At 40.6% G+C, this 25,996-nt stretch overlaps 1 protein-coding gene across 1 annotated transcript in view; it reads right to left on the bottom strand.

Moving 5' to 3' along the window:
* The window catches only part of LOC132874353 (acid-sensing ion channel 1-like), a 177,264-nt gene extending 158,773 nt beyond the window's left edge, over nucleotides 1-18,491 (bottom strand). Inside the window, exon 1 of the mRNA XM_060910472.1 lies at nucleotides 17,747-18,491. Within this exon, the coding sequence (XP_060766455.1) occupies nucleotides 17,747-18,114 (368 nt within the window). The 5' untranslated portion in view covers nucleotides 18,115-18,491. The remainder of the gene's footprint in view (nucleotides 1-17,746) is intronic.
* Between the last annotated feature and the right edge of the window lie 7,505 nt (nucleotides 18,492-25,996).

Genomic DNA, 25,996 nt, shown 5'->3' with positions numbered 1-25,996 from the left:
ACAAAAATAGGCACTACATCCAGTCAGTGAAAGATTAAGTAATTGTTTTTGTCATTGTTTCCGCCACCTTGTTGCAAAGTCTTGTTTTTTGCCAACAAACTCTGCTTTCCATTGCCTTAACTTCCTCCTGGATTCAAATTAATGCTTCTTGGTTAGTGAACCATGATTGTATGATGGACGTCCTACACTCCTACATGTGCTATATTCTGAGGTGTAAACACTGCTAACAAAATTCTTCATGCATCAAGAAAAAAACAGAATTTTCCCACAAAAACCCTAGCGACCCTAAGAGATGAGTCAGCTCGTTTGTTGTTTGTTTGTTTGTTTGTTTGTTTTCTCTCAGATACGTGGCAATCCTACCCACTTATTTTCTGTTGGCTCACACGAATTCATAGGGCTTGCAAAGTCATAAGTCAAGGTTCACCTAGATATCTGAGTGAAGCAAAAGTAACTGCTACCAGAAGCGAATGTGTATTTTTCATGTCCTTTTCACTTCACTGCCAGGCTTTTCACTGTTCAGGTTTGATCCAAGAACTTGCTCTGAAAGCAGAAAAGGGTAGTTTTCAGGTATAGCACTGAGTCAAAAAATGATAAATGCTTGCTGTAGATGTTGCCACTTCTGTATGTTAAAGATTATGTAATTGCTGCCTGTAGGACTCTTTCACTAAGCATTAAAAAACATTCTGGCGTCGACTGTAGATTTACATAATGCCTCACCTCCTCAGGCTATGAAGCAGCATCCCATTAAATGCACCCAGTGTTGTGGTGAAAGGATGTGATAACCTCCCCCTGCAGCTACAGTGTGTGTAACATGAGATGCGTGGCTCGCTCTCTGAATTGTGTGGGAAATTGAGATGGTTTTTGTGACATTCTAATACTGCAGAGGCACTGTCTCACTGAGCATGGGACAAAACTGCACACTGGATCAATACACTAAAAATACCCAGGCAGTGATGTGCAGGGGGAGACTGACCGAGCATTAGTACACGGATACAATGTTTTCTGTGGATGTGTTTGTGTGGTACATTTTCCACTTTCTGTCCTGTCTTAAGAACAAAGTCAAGCATGCAGCGATTCTGATGAGAAACCAGAAGACTGAACAAAACGGAAAATAACAATTCGTAGAAAAAAGGAACACACGTCCTTAACATGTCTGTTGCTTCTGATTACCGATGAAAAACACTTTTTAACACATCACAGCACTTCTGTAACTGAAGACTTCCCTTGTCATCTTTTAAGCTAATTAGACTACAGGGGATTCAGAGCATAGCTACTTTAATTAAGCTTAAGACATTTTGTCACGTAAAACGTAAAGACATTTTGCATCCGCTAATCCAAAGAAGGTTTGCTCGAAAAAGAACAAGTAAATATTTTTAACTCGGGAATTGGAGTAAATGTTATGTTGACGACAGAAGCCCTTGGCAAAATATTTGACTGAAAGAACAGAAAACATTAAAATAAAATGAGCTAAATATTCATCTCATAAACCCATTCAAACCCATGGCAATATGAAACACAGAGAAAACAGATGGTATTCTCAGTAGATTTGAGCAGTTCAAGTAAAAAAAAAAAAAAATACACTTATTGTTTACAAATTGATGGCATGGTTGCTGGCTGATTGTTCATTTTCAGCACAATGTTGAGTAGGGCTGGGCGATGTGATTAAACTTTCATATCAGGATATTTGGCTGTTTCTACAAAATACACACTCACGATATGTGCTGCTAAGAAATAATTTTAAAATAGCATTTTAAAAATGTGTTTAATGACACTTTTATTTAATGTCTACAAAATAAATAAAAAAAAATTTTTATTTCAACATTTTATCATTTTAAAGATTCAAAGTAGAAGTATTTTCCTTTAACTCAGCTTCTTCCACAGATCGTACCAGATATATATCCATCCGTTATCTGTAGCTGCTTATCCTGTACAGGGTCGCAGGCAAGCTGGAACCTATCCCAGCTGACTATGGGCGAGAGGCGGGGTACACCCTGGACAAGTCACCAGGTCATCGCAGGGCTGACACATAGGTACAAACAACTCACAGTCAATTTAGAGCCACCAATTAATCTAACCTGCATGTCTTTCGACTATGGGGGAAACCACAGCACCCAGAGGAAACCAAGACAGATATGGGGAGAACATGCAAGCTCCACACATACCCCTTTTCCACCAAATCAGTTCCAGGGCTGGTTCGGGGCCAGTGCTGGTGCTGGTTCACAACTCGTTCAACTTGCGAGCCAGCTGAGAACCAGTTTGCTTTTCCATAGCTTGGGGTGCTAAGGGGAGCCACGTCATTACATCGCTGTATACGTCAGTTACATCGCTGTATACGTCAGTTACGTCGCTGCATTTACATAAACCTTGGCGCGAACATCGACGCAACAACAACACGGAGAAGAAGAAGCAGCAACAACAACAGGAACAATAATGGATGACTTCACGTTTGTACAGCTGCTGCTTCTCGTCGCTTAAAAATGGCGGCCTTTCGCGGTCTTGCTATTGTTGTTGGTCTTAACAACTCCGCCCCCCACTGACATAAGCGGTTCTTTCCTCTGGGCCAGCAAAGAGCTGGTGCTAGCCTGGAACCGGTTTTTCTGGCCCCAGAGCCAGTTCTTTGTCAGTGGAAATAGAAAACCTGGTTCCAAACTAAGCACTGGCCCCGAACCAGCCCTGGAACTGCTTTGGTGGAAAAGGGGCAACAGAAAGGCCCTCATTGGCCACTGGGCTCAAACCCAGGACCTTCTTACTATGAGGCGACAGTGCTAACCACTACACCACCATGACGCCCTTTTGTATGTCTATCTATCTAAATATACAGTGGCGCTTGAAAGTTTGTGAGCCCTTTAGAATTTTCTGTATTTCTGCATAAATATGACCTAAAACATCATCAGATTTTCACACAAGTCCTAAAAGTAGATAAAGAGAACCCAGTTAAACAAATGAGACAAAAATATTATACTTGGTCATTTATTTATTGAGGAAAATGAGCCAATAATACATATCTGTGAGTGGCAAAAGTACGTGAACCTTTGCTTTCAGTATTTGGTGTGACCCCCTTGTGCAGCAAAAACTGCAACTAAATGTTTCCGGTAACTGTTGATCAGTCCTGCACACCGGCTTGGAGGAATTTTAGCCCATTCCTCTGTACAGAACAGCTTCAGCTCTGGGATGTTGGTGGGTTTCCTCACATGAACTGCTCACTTCAGGTCAATCCACAACATTTCGATTGGATTAAGGTCAGGACTTTGACTTGGCCATTCCAAAACATTAACTTTATTCTTCTTTAACCATTCTTTGGTAGAACGACTTGTGTGCTTAGGGTCGTTGTCTTGCTGTATGACCCACCTTCTCTTGAGATTCAGTTCATGGACAGATGTCCTGACATTTTCCTTTAGAATTCGCTGGTATAATTCAGAATTAATTGTTCCATCAATGATGGCAAGCCATCCTGGCCCAGATGCAGCAAAACAGGCCCAAACCATGATACTACTACCACCATGTTTCACAGATGGGATAAGGTTCTTATGCTGGAATGCAGTGTTTTCCTTTCTCCAAACATAACGCTTCTCATTTAAACCAAAAAGTTCTATTTTGGTCTCATCAGTCCACAAAACATTTTTCCAATAGCCTTCTGGCTTGTCCATATGATCTTTAGCAAACTGCAGATCAGCAGCAATGTTCTTTTTGGAGAGCAGTGGCTTTCTCCTTGCAACCCTGCCATGCACACCATTGTTGTTCAGTGTTCTCCTGATGGTGGACTTGTGAACATTCACATTAGCCAATGTGAGAGAGGCCTTCAGTTGCTTAGAAGTTACCCTGGGGTCCTTTGTGACCTCGCCGACTATTACACTCCTTGCTCTTGGAGTGATCTTTGTTGGTTGACCACTCCTGGGAAGGGTAACAATGGTCTTGAATTTCCTCCATTTGTACACAATATGTCTGACTGTGGATTGGTGGAGTCCAAACTCTTTAGAGATGGTTTTGTAACCTTTTCCAGCCTGATGAGCATTAACAACGCTTTTTCTGAGGTCCTCAGAAATCTCTTTTGTTCGTGCCATGATGCACTTCCACAAACATGTGTTGTGAAGATCAGACTTTGATAAATCCCTGTTCTTTAAATAAAACAGGGTGACCACTCACACCTGATTGTTATCTCATTGATTGAAAACACCTGACTCTAATTTCACCTTCAAATTAACTGCTAATCCTAGAGGTTCGCATACTTTTGCCACTCACAGATATGTAATATTGGATCATTTTCCTCAATAAATAAATGACCAAGTATAATATTTTTGTCTCATTTGTTTAACTGGGTTCTCTTTATCTACTTTTAGGACTTGTGTGAAAATCTGATGACGTTTTAGGTCATATTTATGCAGAAATATACAAAATTCTAAAGGGTTCACAAACTTTCAAGCACCACTGTACACTGATCAGCAATAACATTAAAACCCTGACAGGTGAAGTGAATAACATTGATTATCTCATTACAATGGCACCTGTCAAGCGGTGGGATATATTAGGAAGCAAGTGAAAAGTCAGTTCTCAAAGTTGATGTGCTGGAAGCAGGAAAAATGGGCAAGTGTAAAGATCTGAGCCACTTTGACAAGGGCTAAATTGTGAAGGCTAGACAACTGGGTCAGAGCACCTCCAAAACTCCATCGCTGTGCAGTGGTTAATACCGACCAAAAGTGGTATAAGGAAGGAGAACTGGTGAACCGTCAACAGATTAAGGAGGTGGTTGTAATGTTATGGCTGGTCAGTGTATATAAAAAGATACTGTAATACCCACGCACAAAAAAAAACCCCAAAAACTCTTTGGAGAGTATATTGTGACATAATTATCATGATATCAATATTATTACATTAATGGTATTTAGCAGATGTTCTTATCCAGAGTAGCATTTGGGGGTTAGGTGCCTTGGTCAAGGGCACTTCTGCTATTCCTGCTGGCCCAGAGAATTGAACCAGTGACCTTTTGGGCCTGAAGCTGCTTCCCTAACCATTATGCCATCGCTTCCCCCAGCATATTGCTATAAAGCTCAGCCCTAAAGTTGGTGTTCTGCATTTTTTTTTAATATTAATGTGCTAATTAATTACTAGCACTGAAAAGAGAGAATAAGTCATTGTTCAGATTTAAGAGAAAATCTCTTGTGATTCACATAAAATTAATTATGTATTTATTTATTTATTGGTTTGTTTATTATTATTATTATTATTATTATTATTATTAAAAGTTTGACCATGATCCAATCACATCATCATCAGTGTGGAAAACAAAGAATTTTAAGCAGACTGTCACTGGGCAGACAAGTCTGAAATGTTGTCTGTCTGTCCAAATTTCAGCCTGTCCGAATGATGGGCTAAAGGACAGGAACAATGTGGCCATGGGTCCGGGGCCTGCCTCAGGGCCCTGGAAGCTGAAGGGCTTTAGATACCTGGAGATGGCTTCCCCGCTATTTCCAGGCACATTTTTGTGATCTTCAAAGGTCAAATTACACTAGACATTAGTTGCTAATTACAGTACAAATTGAACATAATTTGCAAGAAAAATGTCAGAAGATTCAAGAAACACATGCTTAAAGTTATACCCAAGAAAACAGCAGTACACAGTAGTAACTGGATGTTCCAGTTGGTTACAACTTACTGATACTCATATATTACCTTGTTACCTGGCGCCGATGGGTCGTGAACGACTCCTAGCAACTGCAGCTGACACCCTCCTCCAGCGAGTCTGATCCTCTACAGCAGAGATGAGATCCCTCAGGTCCATTGCTGTGGCTGCTTTCACTTCATCCAGCCATCTGCTACTGGGTCTGCTTCTCCTTCTTTTCCCTTCAATCATTCCCAACATTATGTCCTTTTCTAGAGATGTCAGCATACGCACCACATGACCAAAATATCTTAATTTTAGCCGAAGTGCTATGCCGTCTAAAGGAGTTTCTACTACCACCCCAGTCCTTCAAATGACAACTTCGTTTGCGATCTTGCTGGTCCAAGGAATTCTTAGCAGTCTTCGCCAACACCAGAGTTCTGCCACCTGCAACCTCCTCCTGGCTTCTATGGTCATGATCCACGACTCAGCACCATACAACATGGTAGGTACAGTATGACTATAGTTTTCACAAGTTGTATTTTCATGGACAACTAAACATCTGTCTTTCCAGATTCTGGTAATTTTCTTCATCACACTCTTGCCAATGGCAATCCTCCATAGGATTTCCATTTTGCAGTCTCCATCTCGTGTGATGAAGGAGCCCAGGAAGTTGAAATGGTTGACTACTTCAACTTCTTCATCACCTATTTTAATGGTGCTTGGCTGAGGATCCTCTCTTTCAATGACCATTACCTTTGTCTTTTTCATGTTCAGTTTCAGGCCTGGGTGGCACAGTGGTGTAGTGGTTAGCGCTGTCGCCTCACAGCAAGAAGGTCTGGGTTTGAGCCCCGTGGCCGGCGAGGGCCTTTCTGTGCGGAGTTTGCATGTTCTCCCTGTGTCCGCGTGGGTTTCCTCTGGGTGCTCCGGTTTCCTCCACAGTCCAAAGACATGCAGGTTAGGTTAACTGGTGACTCTAAATTGACCGTAGGTGTGAGTGTGAATGGTTGTCTGTGTCTACTGTATGTGTCAGCCCTGTGATGACCTGGCAACTTGTCCAGGGTGTACCCCGCCTTTCGCCCGTAGTCAGCTGGGATAGGCTCCAGCTTGCCTGCAACCCTGTAGAACAGGATAAAGTGGCTAGAGATAATGAGATGAGATGAGTTTCAGGCCTGCGTTCTCACTCCCTGTTTTCAAAGCTGTGATGAGATCAAGCAGGTCTTCACATGATTCGGCCAAGATGATCATGTCATCTGTGTATCTTAAGTTGTTAATTACTTGCCTTCCGATCCTAACTCCAGCTTCCTTGTCGCTGAAGGAATGCCTCATAATGTTCTCAGTGTCTAGATTGAAGAGTCCAGGACTCAACGCAAGTTGACAGTACGCAACCTTGTCTTGTGCCCTTACCAATCTTGAACTAGTCAGATGATACCTTGTTCAGTCGCACACAGGCTTCTTGATCAGAGTGGAGATCTTTTTAGGATAGTGATGATATGATTTGAAGTGCCCATTTCCCTCAGGTTGTTCCACAGAAGATCATGATCCATGCTATGGAACACCTTAGAGTAGTCGATGAAAGCCATGTATACAGTCTTCCGCCGTTCTCCAGCTATTTCCGTTATCCACCTAATTTTTGCAATATGATCTCTTGTGCCTCTTCCTTTATATATACTGTGTATATACACACTCATACAGTATATGATAACACTCATGAAACATTATGTCAGCAATGATTATTGTTTATACTATGTTTATAGTAAGTCTATAAGAAATTTAGTAATTACCAATAGAACTATCCTTACATAATAGAGTTAAATTTTTGAGTACGAGATTCCGAGTAACTTTGTAACAAAATGACTTTCAAAATGACTCAAACCTAGACATGGTAATATAATTTGGCATTCAGACTAAAATCTGCTGGACTAGAACTTAGAAAGTAAAAACTCTATTAAAATATAGATCTACATCTTACAAAGCATATGACTATGACTGTCATTCTTATTATGAATGAAAAAATGCACATAATAACAATATAACCATTGATTAGCAGTTTGACACTTAACATAATACTGTACTGCAAAGTTTCATGTAAACTGAACTCTTAATCAACCGACTGGATCAGATACTGTCAACCTTAGGCCGTCCTTAAAAAAAATCCGTTTCCTGTCCACCGGGTGAGCAAAAAAATTTTCAGTCGGGAGGGAGGGATTTTTTTTTTATATGGATGGATAAGAAATTGCAATGCTGTGTTTGCTTTTTCTTTCAGTACTTTTTTATTACAAAAGCAGACACTCATCTCATTATCTCTAGCCACTTTATCCTGTTCTACAGGGTCGCAGGCAAGCTGGAGCCTATCCCAGCTGACTACAGGCGAAAGGCGGGGTACACCCTGAACAAGTCGCCAGGTCATCACAGGGCTGACACATATGGCCCTTTTCCACTACCCTTTTTCAGCTCACTTCAGCTCGCTTCAGCTCACTTCAGCCCGACACGGCTCGCGTTTCGACTACCAAAGAACAGCACGACTCGGCTCGCTTCAGCCCTGCTTAGCCCCTAAAACTCGCACCGTTTTGGAGTAGGGCTGAAGCGAGCCAAAGCGAGCCGAGTGAGGCTGGGGGCGTGAGCAGACACTCCCCTGTGCACTGATTGGTGAGGAGGAGTGTCCTCACATGCCCACACACGCCCCACGAGCACGCTGGGATCTGTAAACACCGTAAACCTGGAAGAAGAAGAATTACGAATTATGAGAATTTCTGAAGCCTTATGCGCCTCGCCTCATCTACCGGTATACGCTCTTGCCAGTATCTGTTGGCAAGAGCCACAGAACCAAGACCAGCAACACGAACGACTCCATGTCCTCCATGTTTACTATCCGGGTTGTGAGACTACCGCTTAAAAGCTCACTGATGTCACTGTTTGCGCCTCCTAATGACATCACATGACGTCCACCCACTTTCGCTAACTCCACCCAATGTGTCCACCCACTTCCAGCCAGCACGGTTCAGCGCGGTTGTAGTCGAAATGCAACTCCAACAGCCCCACTCAGCTCGATTCAGCCCAACTCAGCACGGCACGGCTCAGCCCAACTCAGCCGCGTTTGTAGTGGAAAAGCGGCATTAGACACAGACAACCATTCATACTCACACCTACGGTCAATTTAGAGTCACCAGTTAACCTAACCTGCATGTCTTTGGACTGTGGGGGAAACCGGAGCACCCGGAGGAAACCCACGCGGACACAGGGAGAACATGCAAACTCCGCACAAAAAGGCCCTCGCCAGCCACGGGGCTCGAACCCGGACCTTCTTGCTGTGAGGCAACAGCGCTAACCACTACACCACTGTGCCGCCCAAAAGCAGACATATTTAATAAAATATGACAGTTTAATCAACTGAAACTTGTACAAAAACTAAGTTAGCATTTTAAATGCTAACTTAGTTTTTGTACAAGTTTCAGTTGATTAAAATAAGTTAGCATTTTAAATGCTGACTGCAGCATTTGCAAAACTTTTACAAAGGTACTTAAAATGTCCGACACACGGACTTTTTGTAGTTCTAAATCGACCGTTAGGCCTAGTTCGGATGAAATTACACTATTAAAATGATCACTGAATGATTTGTTTTTCTGAATCTTTACTATTTTGTTGTTCGCTAGAATACCATTTTGCGATTTCACAATGTTTGAAAACTCCGGATCTCCTTCCTTCATGGTGGCTGCCATTTTTTTGTGCCGCACGGCGCATGCGCAGAGCTGATTCAGTTCTATATTCTGCGTGTAATGCAGGGCTTTCCACAAGCGCCGGCTGCCGGCTACACAATTAAGTCCAGCCGGCTACTTTAATGACTATTATTTTTGTAGCCTACAGGCTCTAAATATTAATTTTCTATTTTAATAAAATTAAATGTTTATCTAACGGACTGACAATAATGTCAAACTGAACCGCACTCATTTAAGTTGTGATTCGCGCTGTTTGTACCGATAATAATAACCACAAATTCCTGGCCGACTTCGTTGATCAAGGGAGAGTAACTCATCCGCGGCCCCGACATGCGGTGTGCGTGCGCACTCGGCGGAGGCAGTAGTGTGTCGGGGCTGTCGGAGGGAACAGAAGCAGAGATGACGCTTATTTTGTCTCCGGTAAACCAGTCTTCTCTCGTTCAATTACGTGCTGGCATCAAAAGACAGCGTTGGTTGTAAATGAAACCAAACTGAGACGTTGGAGTGTATTTTCATACACAAATGGAGAAATGCTCGCTGAGTGTTTAATTGTGTAGCCACCACTGCAGACCGTTGTCGTTGTTAATTCATAGCATGCTCAGCTGCGTGAATGTGTCATGCACCGAAAATAAGAGATTTACAAGCCAGGAACGCCTCATGATGCAATACGCAAGAAAAGAAAGATTATTTACTGCCATTTTACTTTGTATTTGAGTAAAGTGAATAAATAAATGGTCTGTGGAAAATACATTTAATCCTGGGAACTGCATGCACAGGAGTTTATTTAGTGTTTACCCCCCGGCTGGCTACTTATTTGTCATGGCTGGCTAGTATGAGCCTTAGTGGAAAGATTTATGAACCCGAAAAAAAAATGTCAAAAAACCTGGGGGCGTCGTGGCTCAGGTGGATAAGGTGCCACACCATAAATCCGGGGACCTGGGTTTGATTCCGACCCGAGGTCATTTCCCAAGCTCTCCCCGTCTCTCTCTCCTGCTCATTTCCTGTCTCTACACTGTCCTATCCAATAAAGGTGAAAAAAGCCCAAAAAATATCTTTAAAAAAAACTGGCGTTAAAAAAAAAATTTCAACCGCACAAACGGCACTCACGGGGCCGGTGGACCGGAAACAGAACGTTTTTTAATAATGGCCTTAAAACACTAGTTCAACTGCATCATGCAATAAAAACAACAGTGAATACTGAGTGTATTATTATTGTCTTATTTAGTGTGCCACTGAGGGAGAGGGAGGTACCTGTAAATTGTGGTGGGGATAGGACCTTTGGTGGCCAAGTTATGAATTTTTAAAGTCGCGCCCACGGGGACCCCTGTTTCACAGGCCGTGTTATGACAATGTATTCACCCAGTGTAACATTTGGAAGAAAAAGAATTAGAAGCCGATTAAACCCATATCTTTACAATTTTTCATGGGCCATCCGGTTTGATGCTTTTGAAATACAGACGGACATATTCTAATTATTTTTTATCGGCCATCCAGTCCAATGCTTTTGAAATACAGACAGACAAATGCAAAAATTACCGGTAAATGTCCACCGGTCTGGCCTCATTTCCCACACTGATCATCATCACAACTATATACTGTATGCTTTCATTTTGGTGCAAGACACAATGAATGAATATTTTCTGGCATTCAAAATAGTATGTATCTCCTACAATACTCCTACACAAAGAGCAGCATAACATCTGTGAACAGGTTTCAAAGTGTACTCTTTATTATTATATCTCCTGAGCTCAGATTTAGGAGTGAGATTAGGAGCACAATCTTCTTTCTGAGCAATCGCATACAACAGGGTCCAAACATCTGAGACCACACAACAAATTTATTTTATTAAAATTTCAAACTGGAAAATTTGAAAAATCTAAAACAAAAAAAAGGAAATGTGCAACATCTACTCAATATTCAAGATGTTGCACAATTTATATTTCACTGTTTAAATGTATGCAAATTTGTGATATTGACCATGTTACCTTCCTTGGACAAAAGGTCAGAGTCTTATCCCTTGAGCTCACATGAATCATTGTGAAACATGGAAATAGCCTTAAAACCTGAGCTTACCAGTCAAATGCATCCAGCATTTTCAGCTTGCATTTAACTAACAAAATATTACTAACACTGGCTTTATTCCAGTTGTGCAACACAATCAGCAAACTTTTTTGCTGGAGAGTCAAAAAGTCATAATATTATGTTTTGTATATTTGTATATCCTCATCTCACACCATTTGTGGAAAACTGAACAAAAAAAATGCTTAACAGGTGAAATGACGCTTCCTAAATTCAGTCATCTTTATCACACACTCCATGCTGGTCAGGGTCACGGTGGAACATTAGGTACAAAGGGGACGAATTCACCCCAGATGAGATGTAGGGCACCGTGTACACACACACACACACACACACACGTTCATTCACATATAAGGGCAATTTAAGCCAATCCACTTATTGGTATGTGTTTCGAAAGTGGGATGGATCCAGAGAACCCATAGGAAAGCCACATGAGAAGACATGAGAAAAGCAGACAAAACTTTAACCTGAACTCCAGATCGAACCCGGAACTCTGGAACTGTAATGCAGCAAGACCAGACACAGTGCCATTTTATATAACAGTCATGATTTCTGTAGCACGGTGATGACACACAACTGGTCTAGTGACTGTTCTCACTCAAAAGAGTTCAGAAACACTTCCAAAGTTCACAAACATTAGTGGCAATGTGCTAACAATAGTTTGTATCAAACAGACGATTTTTATGAGCTTCTTAACAGAACTGTGAGACTGACATTGCCAAGAAGGACACACAATCTTAGGAGGCATCTGTCCTTATCATTTCTTCCAGATATTAACCCATGAGTACAAATGTTGCATGGTCATGAAGAACACATGAGGAATAGAGTGAAACAGTGAATACAACGATCTTGCAGGGCTCAACATTAACGGTAGTCCAACTGTCCAGGACAACCAAATGTTTGGTCCAGACAAGTCAAATACTCGTCTGCCTGTTCGACGGGACAAGTGGAACATTTGTTGAAAATCACCATTTTTATAGTAATTATTCCAGAGTTACATCAATAAAGTTCCATCAAAACTAGTTCAATAACCTCGATCCGGCTGTGTTATTGTTTACGCAATTCCGGGTAACTCAAATACAGCAAGTGTGTGTGTAAAAATAACCATATCGTAATATATAGATTATTATATTTTGAATTCATCAAAATCAGAGAAATGGCAATCAAATACCTCAATAAAATAAATATCTGTGATGAATCTTCATTTCATTTGGACATTTATTGTATTTTTCTTTCGTATGGTACACATTAATGATCACAAACTTCGTAAAATATTTCGCGAGAACCGTCACATATCTAACAGATGTCAGTAGTGGTTAATGCAGTTATGCAATCAGACAATCATATAGGGGCAAAGCAGTTCATCAAATCAAGTAGATACACCTGAAGTCAATATTTATATCAAACATCAGAATTGGGAGAAAATGTGATCTCTGTGATTTTGATCGTGGCATTGTTCGGTGGTGCTAGATGGGCTGGTTTGAGTCTTTCAGAAAATGTTGATCTTATGGGGTTTTCACACAACAGTTCTCATTATTGATGAGAGAGGTCAGAGAAGAATTATTAAACTGGTTTGAGCTAACCGGAAGACTACACTAACTCCAATAACCACTCTTTACAACTATGCTGAACAGAAAAGCATCTTCAACCTTGAGGTGGATGGACTACAACAGCAAATGACTGCATCAGGTTTCACTCCTGTCAGCAGGAACAGGAACCTGAGGCTACACTAAGCACAGGTTCACCTAAACTGGACAGCTGAACATTGGAAAAAACAATGATTTATGAAGACTGAGCTTTTTTCCAATCTTCATAAATACATTATGGACAACTCATGTACACTGTAAAGGGATCACATTGGATCACATACCCAAAGCACTTCGTCTCACTGAGACTATCATACTCTATACAGTGCTATGTACTGTTCTAAGAAAAACTAACATTAACCCCCATGTTCTGTTTGGGTAAACAATAGCCTTCTACAATGAAACATGATGTGCTTGGTTTCATTCCCTATAATGTACAAGAAAAATCATTTTGAAAAGCACTCCCACTTCCCATCAGGACAATCCCCATAATCTAGGAAGAGCCTTTTGAGCTGGTTTCCACTGCTGATGTTAATAGTAACTGAGATTAACATACAATCTTAGGTATATAATCAGTTGGGAAGAGCGGGGAGACTTGGGACAGTTTGTATTCCCATAAATTAATTTCAACCAATCAGGTTTTAGATTTCATCAGAAGTTAGATATTGCCCCTGAGAGTAATCTACTTCCTTTGGAGACACGAAGCTGGGCACTGCAGTAAGGTCTGTGCAGTTCAATATTTTAATCAACCAAAACTTGTATTTTCTACTTTGCCTCCACCTCCATTCTATGGTGTAATATACGCTGGTGAATTGCGGATTTGTTAGGAATTAAAGTATGTAGCCTCGAGTTACCATATATAATATTATTTATTAAACTTAAATTCTAAGGAAAAACACTGAAGGATTTTTTTTTTCAAAACGTTCAGATGGGGAGAGTTGGGACAGTCCTTGTTACAGACTTTTTCTTGTGGTTTACAAACATCCATCCATTATCTGTAGCTGCTTATCCTGTACAGTGTCGCAGGCAAGCTGGAGCCTATCCCAGCTAACTATGGGTGAGAGACAGGGTACACCCTGGACAAGTCACCAGATCATTGCAGGGCTGACACGTAGAGACAAACAACCATTCATAGTCACACCTACGATCAATTTAAAGCCACCAATTAGCCTAACCTGCATGTCTTTGGACTGTGAGGTAAACTGGAGCACCCAGAGGAAACTCACACAGACACGGGGAGAACATGCAAACTCCACAGAGAAAGGCCCTTGTCAGCCACTGGGCTTGAACCCAGGACCTTCTTACTGTGAGGCAACAGTGCTAACCACTACACCACCACGCTGCCGGGTTTACAAACATCTCATCTCATCTCATTATCTGTAGCCGCTTTATCCTGTTCTACAGGGTCGCAGGCAAGCTGGAGCCTATCCCAGCTGACTACGGGCGAAAGGCGGGGTACACCCTGGACAAGTCGCCAGGTCATCACAGGGCTGACACATAGACACAGACAACCATTCACACTCACATTCACACCTACGGTCAATTTAGAGTCACCAGTTAACCTAACCTGCATGTCTCTGGACTGTGGGGGAAACCGGAGCACCCGGAGGAAACCCACACAGACACGGGGAGAACATGCAAACTCCACACAGAAAGGCCCTCGACGGCCACGGGGCTCGAACCCAGACCTTCTTGCTGTGAGGCAACAGTGCTAACCACTACACCACCACGCTGCCAGGTTTACAAACATAAAATTGTTTAAAATTTTTTTTGTTAAAATTGTGTGAGTGTACCTACATGAGGATTAAACTTATTTCATTCCTTCTTGAGAATGGAACTGTTTTGTTTCGTCAGGTTTTGAGTAAACTGACATTGTTCTATCACTGTACCAGAATTGTGTGTTTATACAGTTCATATGTTACAAGTTTTGATAATAAATAATAATTAAACATGTAGGCCTAGGTGTTTTATTTTTGTTCCATGTCTCCCCATTATGTCCCAAGTCTCCCAACATAATGTCCCATGTCTCCTTGCAGAAAATAATGACAGAAAAAGTGAAACCTGAAGGCCAGTATATGTGACAAGCAGAGAAACTAATGTTGTGGTAAGAGGGTGGAGTAATGCAATATGAATGTGATGCCACCTGCAGAGAATATCACACGATCCAACTCTACTTTGTACATCTTTTCAAATGAATCTCTATACTTGTATACCACATCTGTGCGATTACCACAGTCAAGAACTTTGAGTTTAATCCGCATGTATTTGTGAAAAGAACAGAAGACCAGGTTACTAAAAAGTCACTTATAAAGAAAGTCATGGGGAAATTACAGTATATTTCATCAATAAATGTTAAATTCCAACAATAAAGGTTTATGAGTACCACTAATTTCTGTAAACGCACTCATTAATTCTTCTATAAAATGAACAAATTTTAAATTAAGCTCTAAATCCCAGGACACGGCAAATAGATTTAATAATAATAATAATAATAATAATAATAATAATAATAATAATATTTTGAGCATATTAGGGATATTTTCCTTTGCCAACAATTTTTAATTTTTTGTTAATTTTTAAAATTTATCAATGAGTGACAGACCACACTTTTTATGGAATGTCTGCGAGACTCAAGGAGTTTGCTCTTTCCAATTTCCCAGTAACATGAGAGTGGTGTGGGTTTTTTTGGTCTCATTAACTTCAAGAGAGAGAAAAAAGGAGCTCCTGGTGAGGAAACGGGTGTATATAACTACTATAATGTAATCAATCACAGGGAGTCTTAGCAACTCAAGACCATGAATGTTAAATAAACATCACTCTATTAATGATTATACACTTATACATTAACTGCTTAAATGTTTAATAATGCATTTGAAAGCTGGATAAACTATAAAAGAACAGCTTCGGTAGGATATTTTCTCGTGGCTGTCTCTTTCTAATAAGTCAAGTTAAATAGACTGACATTTACATTTCAATTATTTAGAAGATGCTCTTATCCGGAGCAAAAAACAACAACAACAACAATAACAACAACATATTCTTATGCTAGTACAAATAGGCTATGGTTTAAGGTTTAATTTAAGAATAACATGAGACTAAAACTCGTGTTACGAAAGAGTTAGTATGAGAGTTGATACAGCAAACAGTCCAAGTTGTTTTTAAATCAATTTCGTCGATTAGATTAAAGCTGTGTAGATTAAACAGCCACATAATTTAAACATTTATTTCGAATTCAACAACTATAAGGGAATGGAGTTCACAGCCTTTTATTCTTTTCTCAGTGAGAGTCGTGTCAGGGGTAATCATACACACTACACATGCAGTGATTGGGTTAGACTATAGGTTGTAAAACATGGTTAATTCAACCCGAAGATAAAAACTCACCTGAACTTTTTTATTCAACCCTAAGAGTTAAACTTACAGCCACGCATGAACCCAACTCGTGAAAGGATCTTTTTTCCAATTTTTTTCTCTTAATTTCCTTTCTTTTCATTTACACTGTTTTTCTATGAAGGTTATATTTATAATCAACTAAGAACACATTCATATAGGGTTATCATGCATTCAATAATACATTACGCACACTGCTATTGCATATTACAGTTTTACATGATATTATACATTATAAGCAGTATTTACAACACACTATATCACAATACCAAAGAAATTTCAGTTTCAATTTGCTGAGTGCCTTATTTTCAGAAGTTGTAAATATGAGTCATGTGATTGTCTGGTAATCGTTCTGCTATCATTTATTTGTTATAGTTGTCTCTGTTATGTTTATAGCTGCCTTTCTTGTGCAATATGAATTGCTAGTATGATGCGTTATAAGTAGTTTTCACAACACATTACACAATTGATATGAAAGAAACCAGGCTCATCTGTGAAACCTGGAATGATTTACTTTCTTTAACAGATAAATTATACCATCGAGATTACAAGGATATCAACTTTACACAAGTGTACAACTTCTGAAAGAACTTCTCAGTGTGTCTGTGACTGAACATAATGCACTCAGCAACTGGGGCTGAGTCAGTGTGTTATAACCACTGCTTATAATGCATTCTGTTAACATTTTATAAAGGTGATTTTCAACATTACTATAACCGCTAATGTATTTCCATAGCCTAAATAATCATAATTTATGAATGCATTATAAAATGTTATGAATGTATTCATGAGTAAGGATAAATATGACCTTCATAGAAAGTTACCAGAAATAATTATAACAATGTGTATAATCCATAATGAATGCATTATAACATGTTAAGGGTGTATCCGTAAGTCATTATGCAGATGGTCATCACAGAAAGTGTTTTAATGTCTTATGAATGCATCATAACATGGTATGAATGTATCCATAAGTTATTATGCATGTAGTCTTCATAGTAAGTGTTTTAATGTCTTATGAATGCATTACAATATATTACTGGATGTATCTATAAGTCTTCACAGAAAGTGTTTAAATTCCTTATGAGTGGATCATAACACATTATGGGTGCATCCATAAGTCATTATACATATGGTCATCACAGAAAGTATTTTAATGTCTTATGAATGCATTATGACATGTTATGGATGTATCCATAAGTTATTATACAAATAGCCTCCATAAAAAGTCTTACCATTTTTTTTTCAGTAATAATGCCTTGTGAATGCATTATAACATATTATGAATGCATTCATAGGTGGTGAAACATGGTCCTCATCGAAAGTGGGACCACAACTGTTTCCAAGTTGTTTCGGTGTTGCCAGATGTGGGAGCTCACCTGCCATTGAGCAGCGCGAGCAGCTCTCCCGCATGGTACAGGTCATTGCGCGTGACGCGGCTGAAGCGGAAGGAGTTGAGGTTGCAGAAGGTCACGGCCGGGAAGGTCATCAGCGGAGTCGAGACCTCATCGAGCTTGGTGACGTGCGGGTACTGCAGGTAGAAGCGCACGCGGTCCGCGCACACGAACACAAGAAAGGAGAGCGAGCCGGCGAACAAGATAATCCACAGGCAGCGCCTCACGCACAGCCGCTCGTAGGTGAACATGTGCGCGATGCCGTGAAGAGTCGACCTGCTCGCGAAAACTTCAATGGGCGCCGGTCGCTCGCAGTCCACGTTGTCGTCGTCGTTTTCGCCTCTGAGATCCATGATGAGAGCCGGAGAGCGGAGGAGAGAAATGCTGCGCGTGAAAGGAGCGAATGATGAGAAGAGAGCGCCAAGTTTCCCGCCCTTTTATCCTGCGCGTGATCTTTAATGGGAAACAAGTCCAGCCTTTCTGAGTGATGGGGCTTTTACTTTCATCCCTCAAGAGGAAACGGATCGATCCGCGACGACTGATTGAGACACCGGAAATGAGCTTTTACCTCTTCTTTTCCTCTTTCTCCTCTTCTTCTTTTTTACCCCCAGTATAACGACACTCGGGAGACGACGTTAATGTAATGCTGAACATTAAACAAGTAGAAGTACTGATAGAGTATATTATAGTATATTACAGTTATATTAGCAGATATGAACATTCAGAACTGTTCTGCTGTAAGTGAAATAAAAAGCCAATGACTGCACTTGCTTTTCAATTCGACGGGAAAATACAACAAAATTAAGGTATTACAATGTTTTCTCAGGCATTATTTTCGTTTTAATTAAAAGGAGAAAAAAACGCCGCTTTGTTTAAAAAAACAGCTTCATTAGAAAGACGGAAAGAAATCAATGGGTAAACATCTCGGTCCGTGTGCTCCTTCCTGTCAGCGCGAGACATCCAACAACATCAACACGGAAGCAAAGGAGGAAAAATCCTGTTGGGTTTATTTTATTAAAAAAAAAAAACAGATAATTCAGTCCAAACCCGAACAAATAAGTGCTCGGTTTATCCGTCTGACTGTGTAAAAGGTCGGGAAATCCGACTGGCACGGTGAGGAGATGTCACCGCACCTCGGCTCGCTCTGCGCCTCTCAGTTTACAGGCTGCTGACCGGCTGAAGCCCCGAATCCCTCCCAGGTCCTTTATGAAGGCTTGCTGTGGCGGACGCTTACGGCTTCACAACACAGCAGGGGCATGTGAAAGGAGAAAACACACCGACTCTCTCACTTACTCACTCACTCACTCACACACTGCGAAGCTGCGACCACATCAGTGCACCATTAGCCTTGGTTTTGCCCCATCTCAACCATTTTTACGTCGGTCAGAGAGAGGGGGGATAGGGGGATAAAGGGGGGAGGGATGGAGGGATCGAAAGAGAGAAAGGGGGAGACAGAGGGATGGAGGGATAAAGAGTGAGAGAGATAGAGGGATAAAGACGGAGAGAGATGAGGGATAACAAGAAAGATAAGGGGGGAGAGAAAGATGGAGGGATAGAGAGAGAGAGAGCGAGAGGAATAAAGGAGGAGAGAGAGAAAGGGGGAGACAGAGAGAAGAAGGGAGAGAGAGATGGAGGAATAAAGAGAGAGAAGGGGAGAGAGATGGAGGGATAAAGACAGAGAGACGGGGAGAGATGAGGGATCGAGAGAGAGAAAGGGGGAGACAGAGAGATGGAGGGATAAAGAGACAAGGGGAGAGAGATGGAGGGATAAATAGAGTGAGAGAGAAGGGGGAGAGAGATGGAGGGATAAAGAGAGAGAGGGGGAGAGAGATGGAGGGATAGAGAGAGAAAGAGGGAGACAGAGATGGAGGGATAAAGACAGAGAGAAGAAGGGGGAGAGAAAGATGGAGGGATAGAGAGAGCGAGAGGAATAAAGGAGGAGAGAGAGAAAGGGGGAGACAGAGAGAAGAAGGGAGAGAGAGATGGAGGAATAAAGAGAGAGAAGGGGAGAGAGATGGAGGGATAAAGACAGAGAGACAGGGAGAGATGAGGGATCGAGAGAGAGAAAGGGGGAGACAGAGAGATGGAGGGATAAAGAGACAAGGGGAGAGAGATGGAGGGATAAATAGAGTGAGAGAGAAGGGGGAGAGAGATGGAGGGATAAAGAGAGAGAGGGGGAGAGAGATGGAGGGATAGAGAGAGAAAGAGGGAGACAGAGATGGAGGGATAAAGACAGAGAGAAGAAGGGAGAGAGAGAGATGGAGGGATAAAGACAGAGAGAAGGGGGAGAAAATCATACATGTCAACCTTTAGTTACCCATGCCCTTACAAAATCTGTACTTTTCCCTTACATACACCCATGAGCCCTTATACATGAGAAAAAATTCCAAAATATAATCCAAAGCACCGATTGTTTTATTCGACATTATACACTCCTATTGTAATAGGCTTAATTATCACACGGCATCAGGGTAAAGGGATCAAATAAGCATGTACTGAATAAAAAGAAATTTTAGATCCCAGAAAAAACAACTGAATTAAAAAGGACTATATGTACAGTCAAGTAAACAATTATCTCCTAAACAGAATGACTGAACTATAAACTTAATTATTTAATATATATTGTATCAGTAATACCAGAATTATTGATGTAAATTTTGCAAATAAAATGTATTAATATTAAATAGTTCATAAAAATTACACAAAGTTATATTTGACAAGTGTTGACATCACCTACAATATTACATTCCACCAAAGAAAATTACTTGAAATAATATAACAGCAGTACTAAGTAGGTATGTTAATTAAAATAGTACGTTACATGCAATAAATTATAATCATGTCAAACAGTAAATGAAGGTTAGTAAAAGTTTCATTTGAGAAAAAAGTGTTGACACCACAAGCAGTGTTAGATCCAACTAAAGATGACTGAACCACATCAAGTATAAACAAGGATAAGTGAAAATATTAATAAATTATGAAGTTAAATTGAAAATCTGGGCGGCACGGTGGTGTAGTGGTTAGCACTGTCGCCTCACAGCAAGAAGGTCCAGGTTCGAGCCCCGTGGCCGTCGAGGGCCTTTCTGTGTGGAGTTTGCATGTTCTCCCCGTGTCCGCATGGGTTTCCTCCGGGTGCTCCGGTTTCCCCCACAGTCCAAAGACATGCAGGTTAGGTTAACTGGTGACTCTAAATTGACCGTAGGTGTGAATGTGAGTGTGAATGGTTGTCTGTGTCTATGTGTCAGCCCTGTGATGACCTGGCGACTTGTCCAGGGTGTACCCCGCCTTTCGCCCGTAGTCAGCTGGGATAGGCTCCAGCTTGCCTGCGACCCTGTAGAACAGGATAAAGCGGCTAGAGATAATGAGATGAGATGAGATTGAAAATATTCCCAGTAATTTATAACAAGAATTTAAATCTTATTCCTTTTTGGAGTGTTCTTTGTTGTACAAAGATGTTGCAGATTCGGCACTAGCTATAGTATCACTGCTTGGGTAGCAGTTGTAGCTCCACGTCACAGTTCATTTTAATTTGCAGATATGCAGTTAATGTGTCTGCAGCCATATTTTTTCTGTACTCAGTATGAATTTTCCTAACCGATGAAAAAGCCCTCTCACTATCTGCATTGCTACCGGTATGTAGGAGGCACAGCAAAGCAGTAAAAAGTTGTTTCAGCATTGGAAACCTGGCAACACCCAAAGACATTTTTACATCTTAGACCTTTCCCCAATATACATCTATTATCTTCCTGGTCAATAAAAGAAAATCAGAGCACGGCAAACATGTAGATGGTGTTAAATTGCTTCCATCCCCTACTACACAGTTTAGAGACAGGTTGCCAACGGTCGTTACCATCATTACTCTTCATTCAATACTTTTCCAGTTTACTGACGACTGATAGTAACGAGTGTTGGTCATCTGTGTCTACATATAATGTCTATCAGCAATTAAAATGTTTAGGGAAGCGAAACCAGAAATCGCCGGGTAACTACAGTTTCCGTTGTATAAATGACGACTCCCAGTATCGCCTCCCTAAATTATCATGATAATGGAGGAAGCTTTCCTACATGCAAACAGTAAAAACTCTAAAATAAATAAATAAATAAATAAATAAATAAATGCTTGGCGGCACGGTGGTGTAGTGGTTAGCGCTGTCGCCTCACAGCAAGAAGGTCCTGGGTTCGAGCCCTGTGGCCGGCGAGGGCCTTTCTGTGTGGAGTTTGCATGTTCTCCCCGTGTCTGCGTGGGTTTCCTCCGGGTGCTCCGGTTTCCCCCACAGTCCAAAGACATGCAGGTTAGGTTAACTGGTGACTCTAAATTGACCGTAGGTGTGAATGTGAGTGTGAATGGTTGTCTGTGTCTATGTGTCAGCCCTGTGATGACCTGGCGACTTGTCCAGGGTGTACCCCGCCTTTCGCCTGTAGTCAGCTGGGATAGGCTCCAGCTTGCCTGCGACCCTGTAGAAGGATAAAGCGGCTAGAGATAATGAGATGAGATGAGAAATAAATGCTTACCTGTGCAGTCTTTGAATCGAGAAACTTTTTTTTTTTCCGCTACCTGTTTAAAATGGTCTGCCACAGTCGGGGGGGGGTGTTGTGTTCCACGAGAAATTGGCAGAACATACCTAACTTCTGCAGCCGTCACAGAAGTCTGGGCAGTCCGAGCCACTGGACTTAACGAGAAAACCACGTGCAACTATAAAACCACATAAATCGAAAATAGTTCCGTTTCATTGGGCATGCGTGTTTGAAAAAAATAAATGGTGGATGCTAAGAAAATTTTCTCAGAAAAAATCTCTGATACAAAACGTAATTTTCCAGTATGAAAATCAGTGTAAGCCGTATTAGTCAAAAAATTGCATTTTCCCATACAAAATACAGGGAAACCATATAACTTGACAAGTATGTGAAAATGATGGCGTGATAAAGAGAGCGGGAAAGAGAGAGATGGAGGGATAGAGAGAGAAAGGGGGAGACAGAGAGAGAGATGGAGGGATAAAGAGAGGGGGGAGAGAGAAGAAGGAAAGAAGAGAGAAGGAGGGAGGGATGGGGGAGACAGAGAGAGAGAGGTGATGCTGTTGGTGCTTTTTGCTGACGTGAGCTCGCCACGGACTGTGAAGTGTCTGAATGTGCAGCTTTTAGCCTTGTCTAACAAGATTGATCTGACCTACCTGGTTACACTATGCTAATGTCATTACGGCAATCATACATCTAATCTAATCCCTGTAGATAACACCAGTGCCCCAGTGCAAGTCATGAATCTATCTAAGTGAAAGGTTTATTTCTAAAATCCATTTTAGTCCAATCAAATCTGAAAAAAAATTACATTTAATCTAATTGTTTACCGTTTCATTTTTGCTTTACTTTTGCTAAGGTACGTGGACCTAACTGACATTCCTATAACTAAGATGAGATATTTCAAAGATTTTTTTTTTCAAAATGGCGAGTGAGAAAAATTAATACTGTTTTCAAATAGCTTTACCCAAAGTAAAGCCCACGCATAATTTCTTTGAAATTCCGCTTAATAATGGGAATTTGCAACAGTACAATGACTGAATAGGTCTGTATCAGTCACTAGGTTTACATGCACAAAATATTCAGGGTTTTTTTTTTTGCTTTTATTCTGAAAAAAGACTATTGTCCTACAAAGCTGTTTTCATGGCTAATGAAAATGAATATTCCACTAATATTCCTGTTTACATGCAGCCGTGCATACTCCGATTAACGTGAAATGCCTCCATGCAGTTTTGTGTACAACACAGAGCTGACTGTAAACAGGCAACAGGCTGTATGTTGCAAACTGCCGTAAAAACTCCAGTTGAGACACATATCCCAACCGCGCTGTACGTGGAGAAAGAATGCTCCTAAAACCTGAAAAATATCTGCATATCCCACAAGTCTTAATCGGAAAATGTTAAATTTGGAATAAGGCCTAATTCAGAATATCCAAACGGAATATGTTGTTTACATGAACCGTTTCAAATTCAGAATATTGTCATATCTGAATAATGGTGGAATATTAGTGTGCATGTAAACATACTGAGGGTTACAGGTGTCAGGTGGCAATCGAATTTGTGATGCCTTCTGGTTTTAGTCAGTGCTGCATTAACATTTATGATAAAATTAACTTCTTTAATATTAAAAGTAGTAAAGCTGCAAAACCTGTGTTTTGCAACCCATATTAATGACACACTGATTGTGTTTTAATCTCCATACTCAATACTGCCATGTTTTCATTTTGTTTTTGTTTGTTTTTCCCTACACAAACCATGCAGTGTTATGCACACATGACTCACGAGGACAGAATCTATTGGCTGAAGGACTTCAAGTCCTTCAGCCAATAGATTCTGTCCTCGTGAGTCATGTGTCACTTGACTCGTTTTGAACCAGATAGGACAAATTTTAGAAATAAAATACATTTTAAATATGCTACTTAAGCGGTTTTGTTTGTATTGCTTACTTATTAGAATGGACAACAACATCACCATAGGATAGCTTCTTAGGATGGCACACATCACCCCTATCCTCCAAAACCTCCACTGGCTCCATGTTCTATTGTATATCGTATTCAATATAAAATTCTTCTGTTCACATTTAAAGCACTCCATGGCTATGTTCCTCAATATCAAATGGAATTACCTCAACCCGACTCTCCTATCTCAGATCTTCATCTTCTGGTCTGTTGTTTGTCCCCAAATGTAAATTATCCACCATGCATTCCAGGACATTTAAGGTTGCAGCCCTCAAGCTGTGGAATTCTTTCCCTCAGAGCCTTCATTATAGTACATCTCTTCCCAAATTCAAGACTCATCTTAAATCTTCCCTCTTCTCTCTCTCTCTCTGCTGTCCATCCTCTCCTGATCACTGACTGTTTTATCATTTTCAATACTTTGAACAAATATGTGTCTCCTATCTGTTATGTTTTATTATGGTTGATTTTTTTTTTCTCTTTCTGTAGTGCCATTACTCTTTAAAGCGTCCTTGGGTTAATGAAGTGCACTATATAAATTAAACTTGTTGCTGATGGTAGGATGGGCAACAAGATTTTTGGCTCATTTAATGCTTTAGCAAATTGGACTTAGCAGGTTTTGGAAATAAACCTTTCAATTATTTCACAAAAATACCCATAGATATCACTGAAAATTTAACATGCTTCCCCTGCAGGTTCATGACCATGATAACTAGAGAGCCATTACCCAAGCCCCAGGGTAATTCGTCATTCTGCTGGCTATGTCCAAGCTCCAACTTCTTCGAAACACTCAACATATAAACGTGGGGGGGAAAAATCAGCTGTAATGTGAAAAGGCAGATAAGACTTTAATTCAGTTTCTCAGGAAAATACAACAGAACAAAGACATTGTAATGTTGTCTCAATCATCACTTTCATAACAAATTTAACAAATTCATAAAAGCATTGATTGGTTCTATCAGCACCTAGAAAGAAATTTGGTATTGCCAATAAACATTGTCACCCCTGTGGTCCTTCCTGCAGCACGAGACAGGTTTAGATGAAAGCCGCATATATGGTTCTGGTGTATACTGTAACCAAAAACAGTACATTTTCATTTCCTTTAAAGGTGTGGTTTGTTATTTTTGAAAGTGTTTCAATCTGTGTAAATATATTTCAAATATGCCAAAAACTATCATAAGAATGAAAAACTGTTTAAGAAATATTTGCAATACCATGCACCAGATCTCACTGGTTTCTTAACATCAAGGCTTCTGTTTAAAAATTTCCAGTCCAGAATAGAAATTAGCTCCATCCCCATGCCAAAGCAGGATCACTCAGTTCTTCCCATTTTTACAAGCATATTTGAAATATGCATTTAAAATGGAATACTACCATGCAGCAAATTTCACTACTTTATTAATTTCTGGTTTCTGGCCACATTTTTTTCAGGCCCCAAAATAAGCTCCTCCCTCCCCCTAGTCAAAGCAAGATTGATTTGTTTTTGGTCTATATAAAGCAAATCAAGATGCAGACATTGTTTAGGGTCCATATAGTTGAGAATTCTGAGGCTTGTCAATGTTGTTGTTGTTTTGTTTTGTTTTTATTGCGAGGTAACAGGGGGATGCAAACATTGCAGAGTGCTCCTTAAAATTTAACTGTCCACCTAGAGAATCAACATAGCCAAGAAAATAGAGCCACTCACTAATATAACATTTGTCCTCTGGTCATTTTTTTGTTTGTGTAACAAGATGGCTTGTGGTCTGCTACAGGGAGAAAAATACTTCTGT

This window comes from Neoarius graeffei, chromosome 26, assembly GCF_027579695.1.
Source record: "Neoarius graeffei isolate fNeoGra1 chromosome 26, fNeoGra1.pri, whole genome shotgun sequence".
NCBI classification, from domain to species: Eukaryota; Metazoa; Chordata; class Actinopteri; order Siluriformes; family Ariidae; genus Neoarius; species Neoarius graeffei.
The sequence above is the reverse complement of the archived record's forward strand: the minus strand, read 5'-3'. Positions and strand labels throughout refer to the sequence as shown.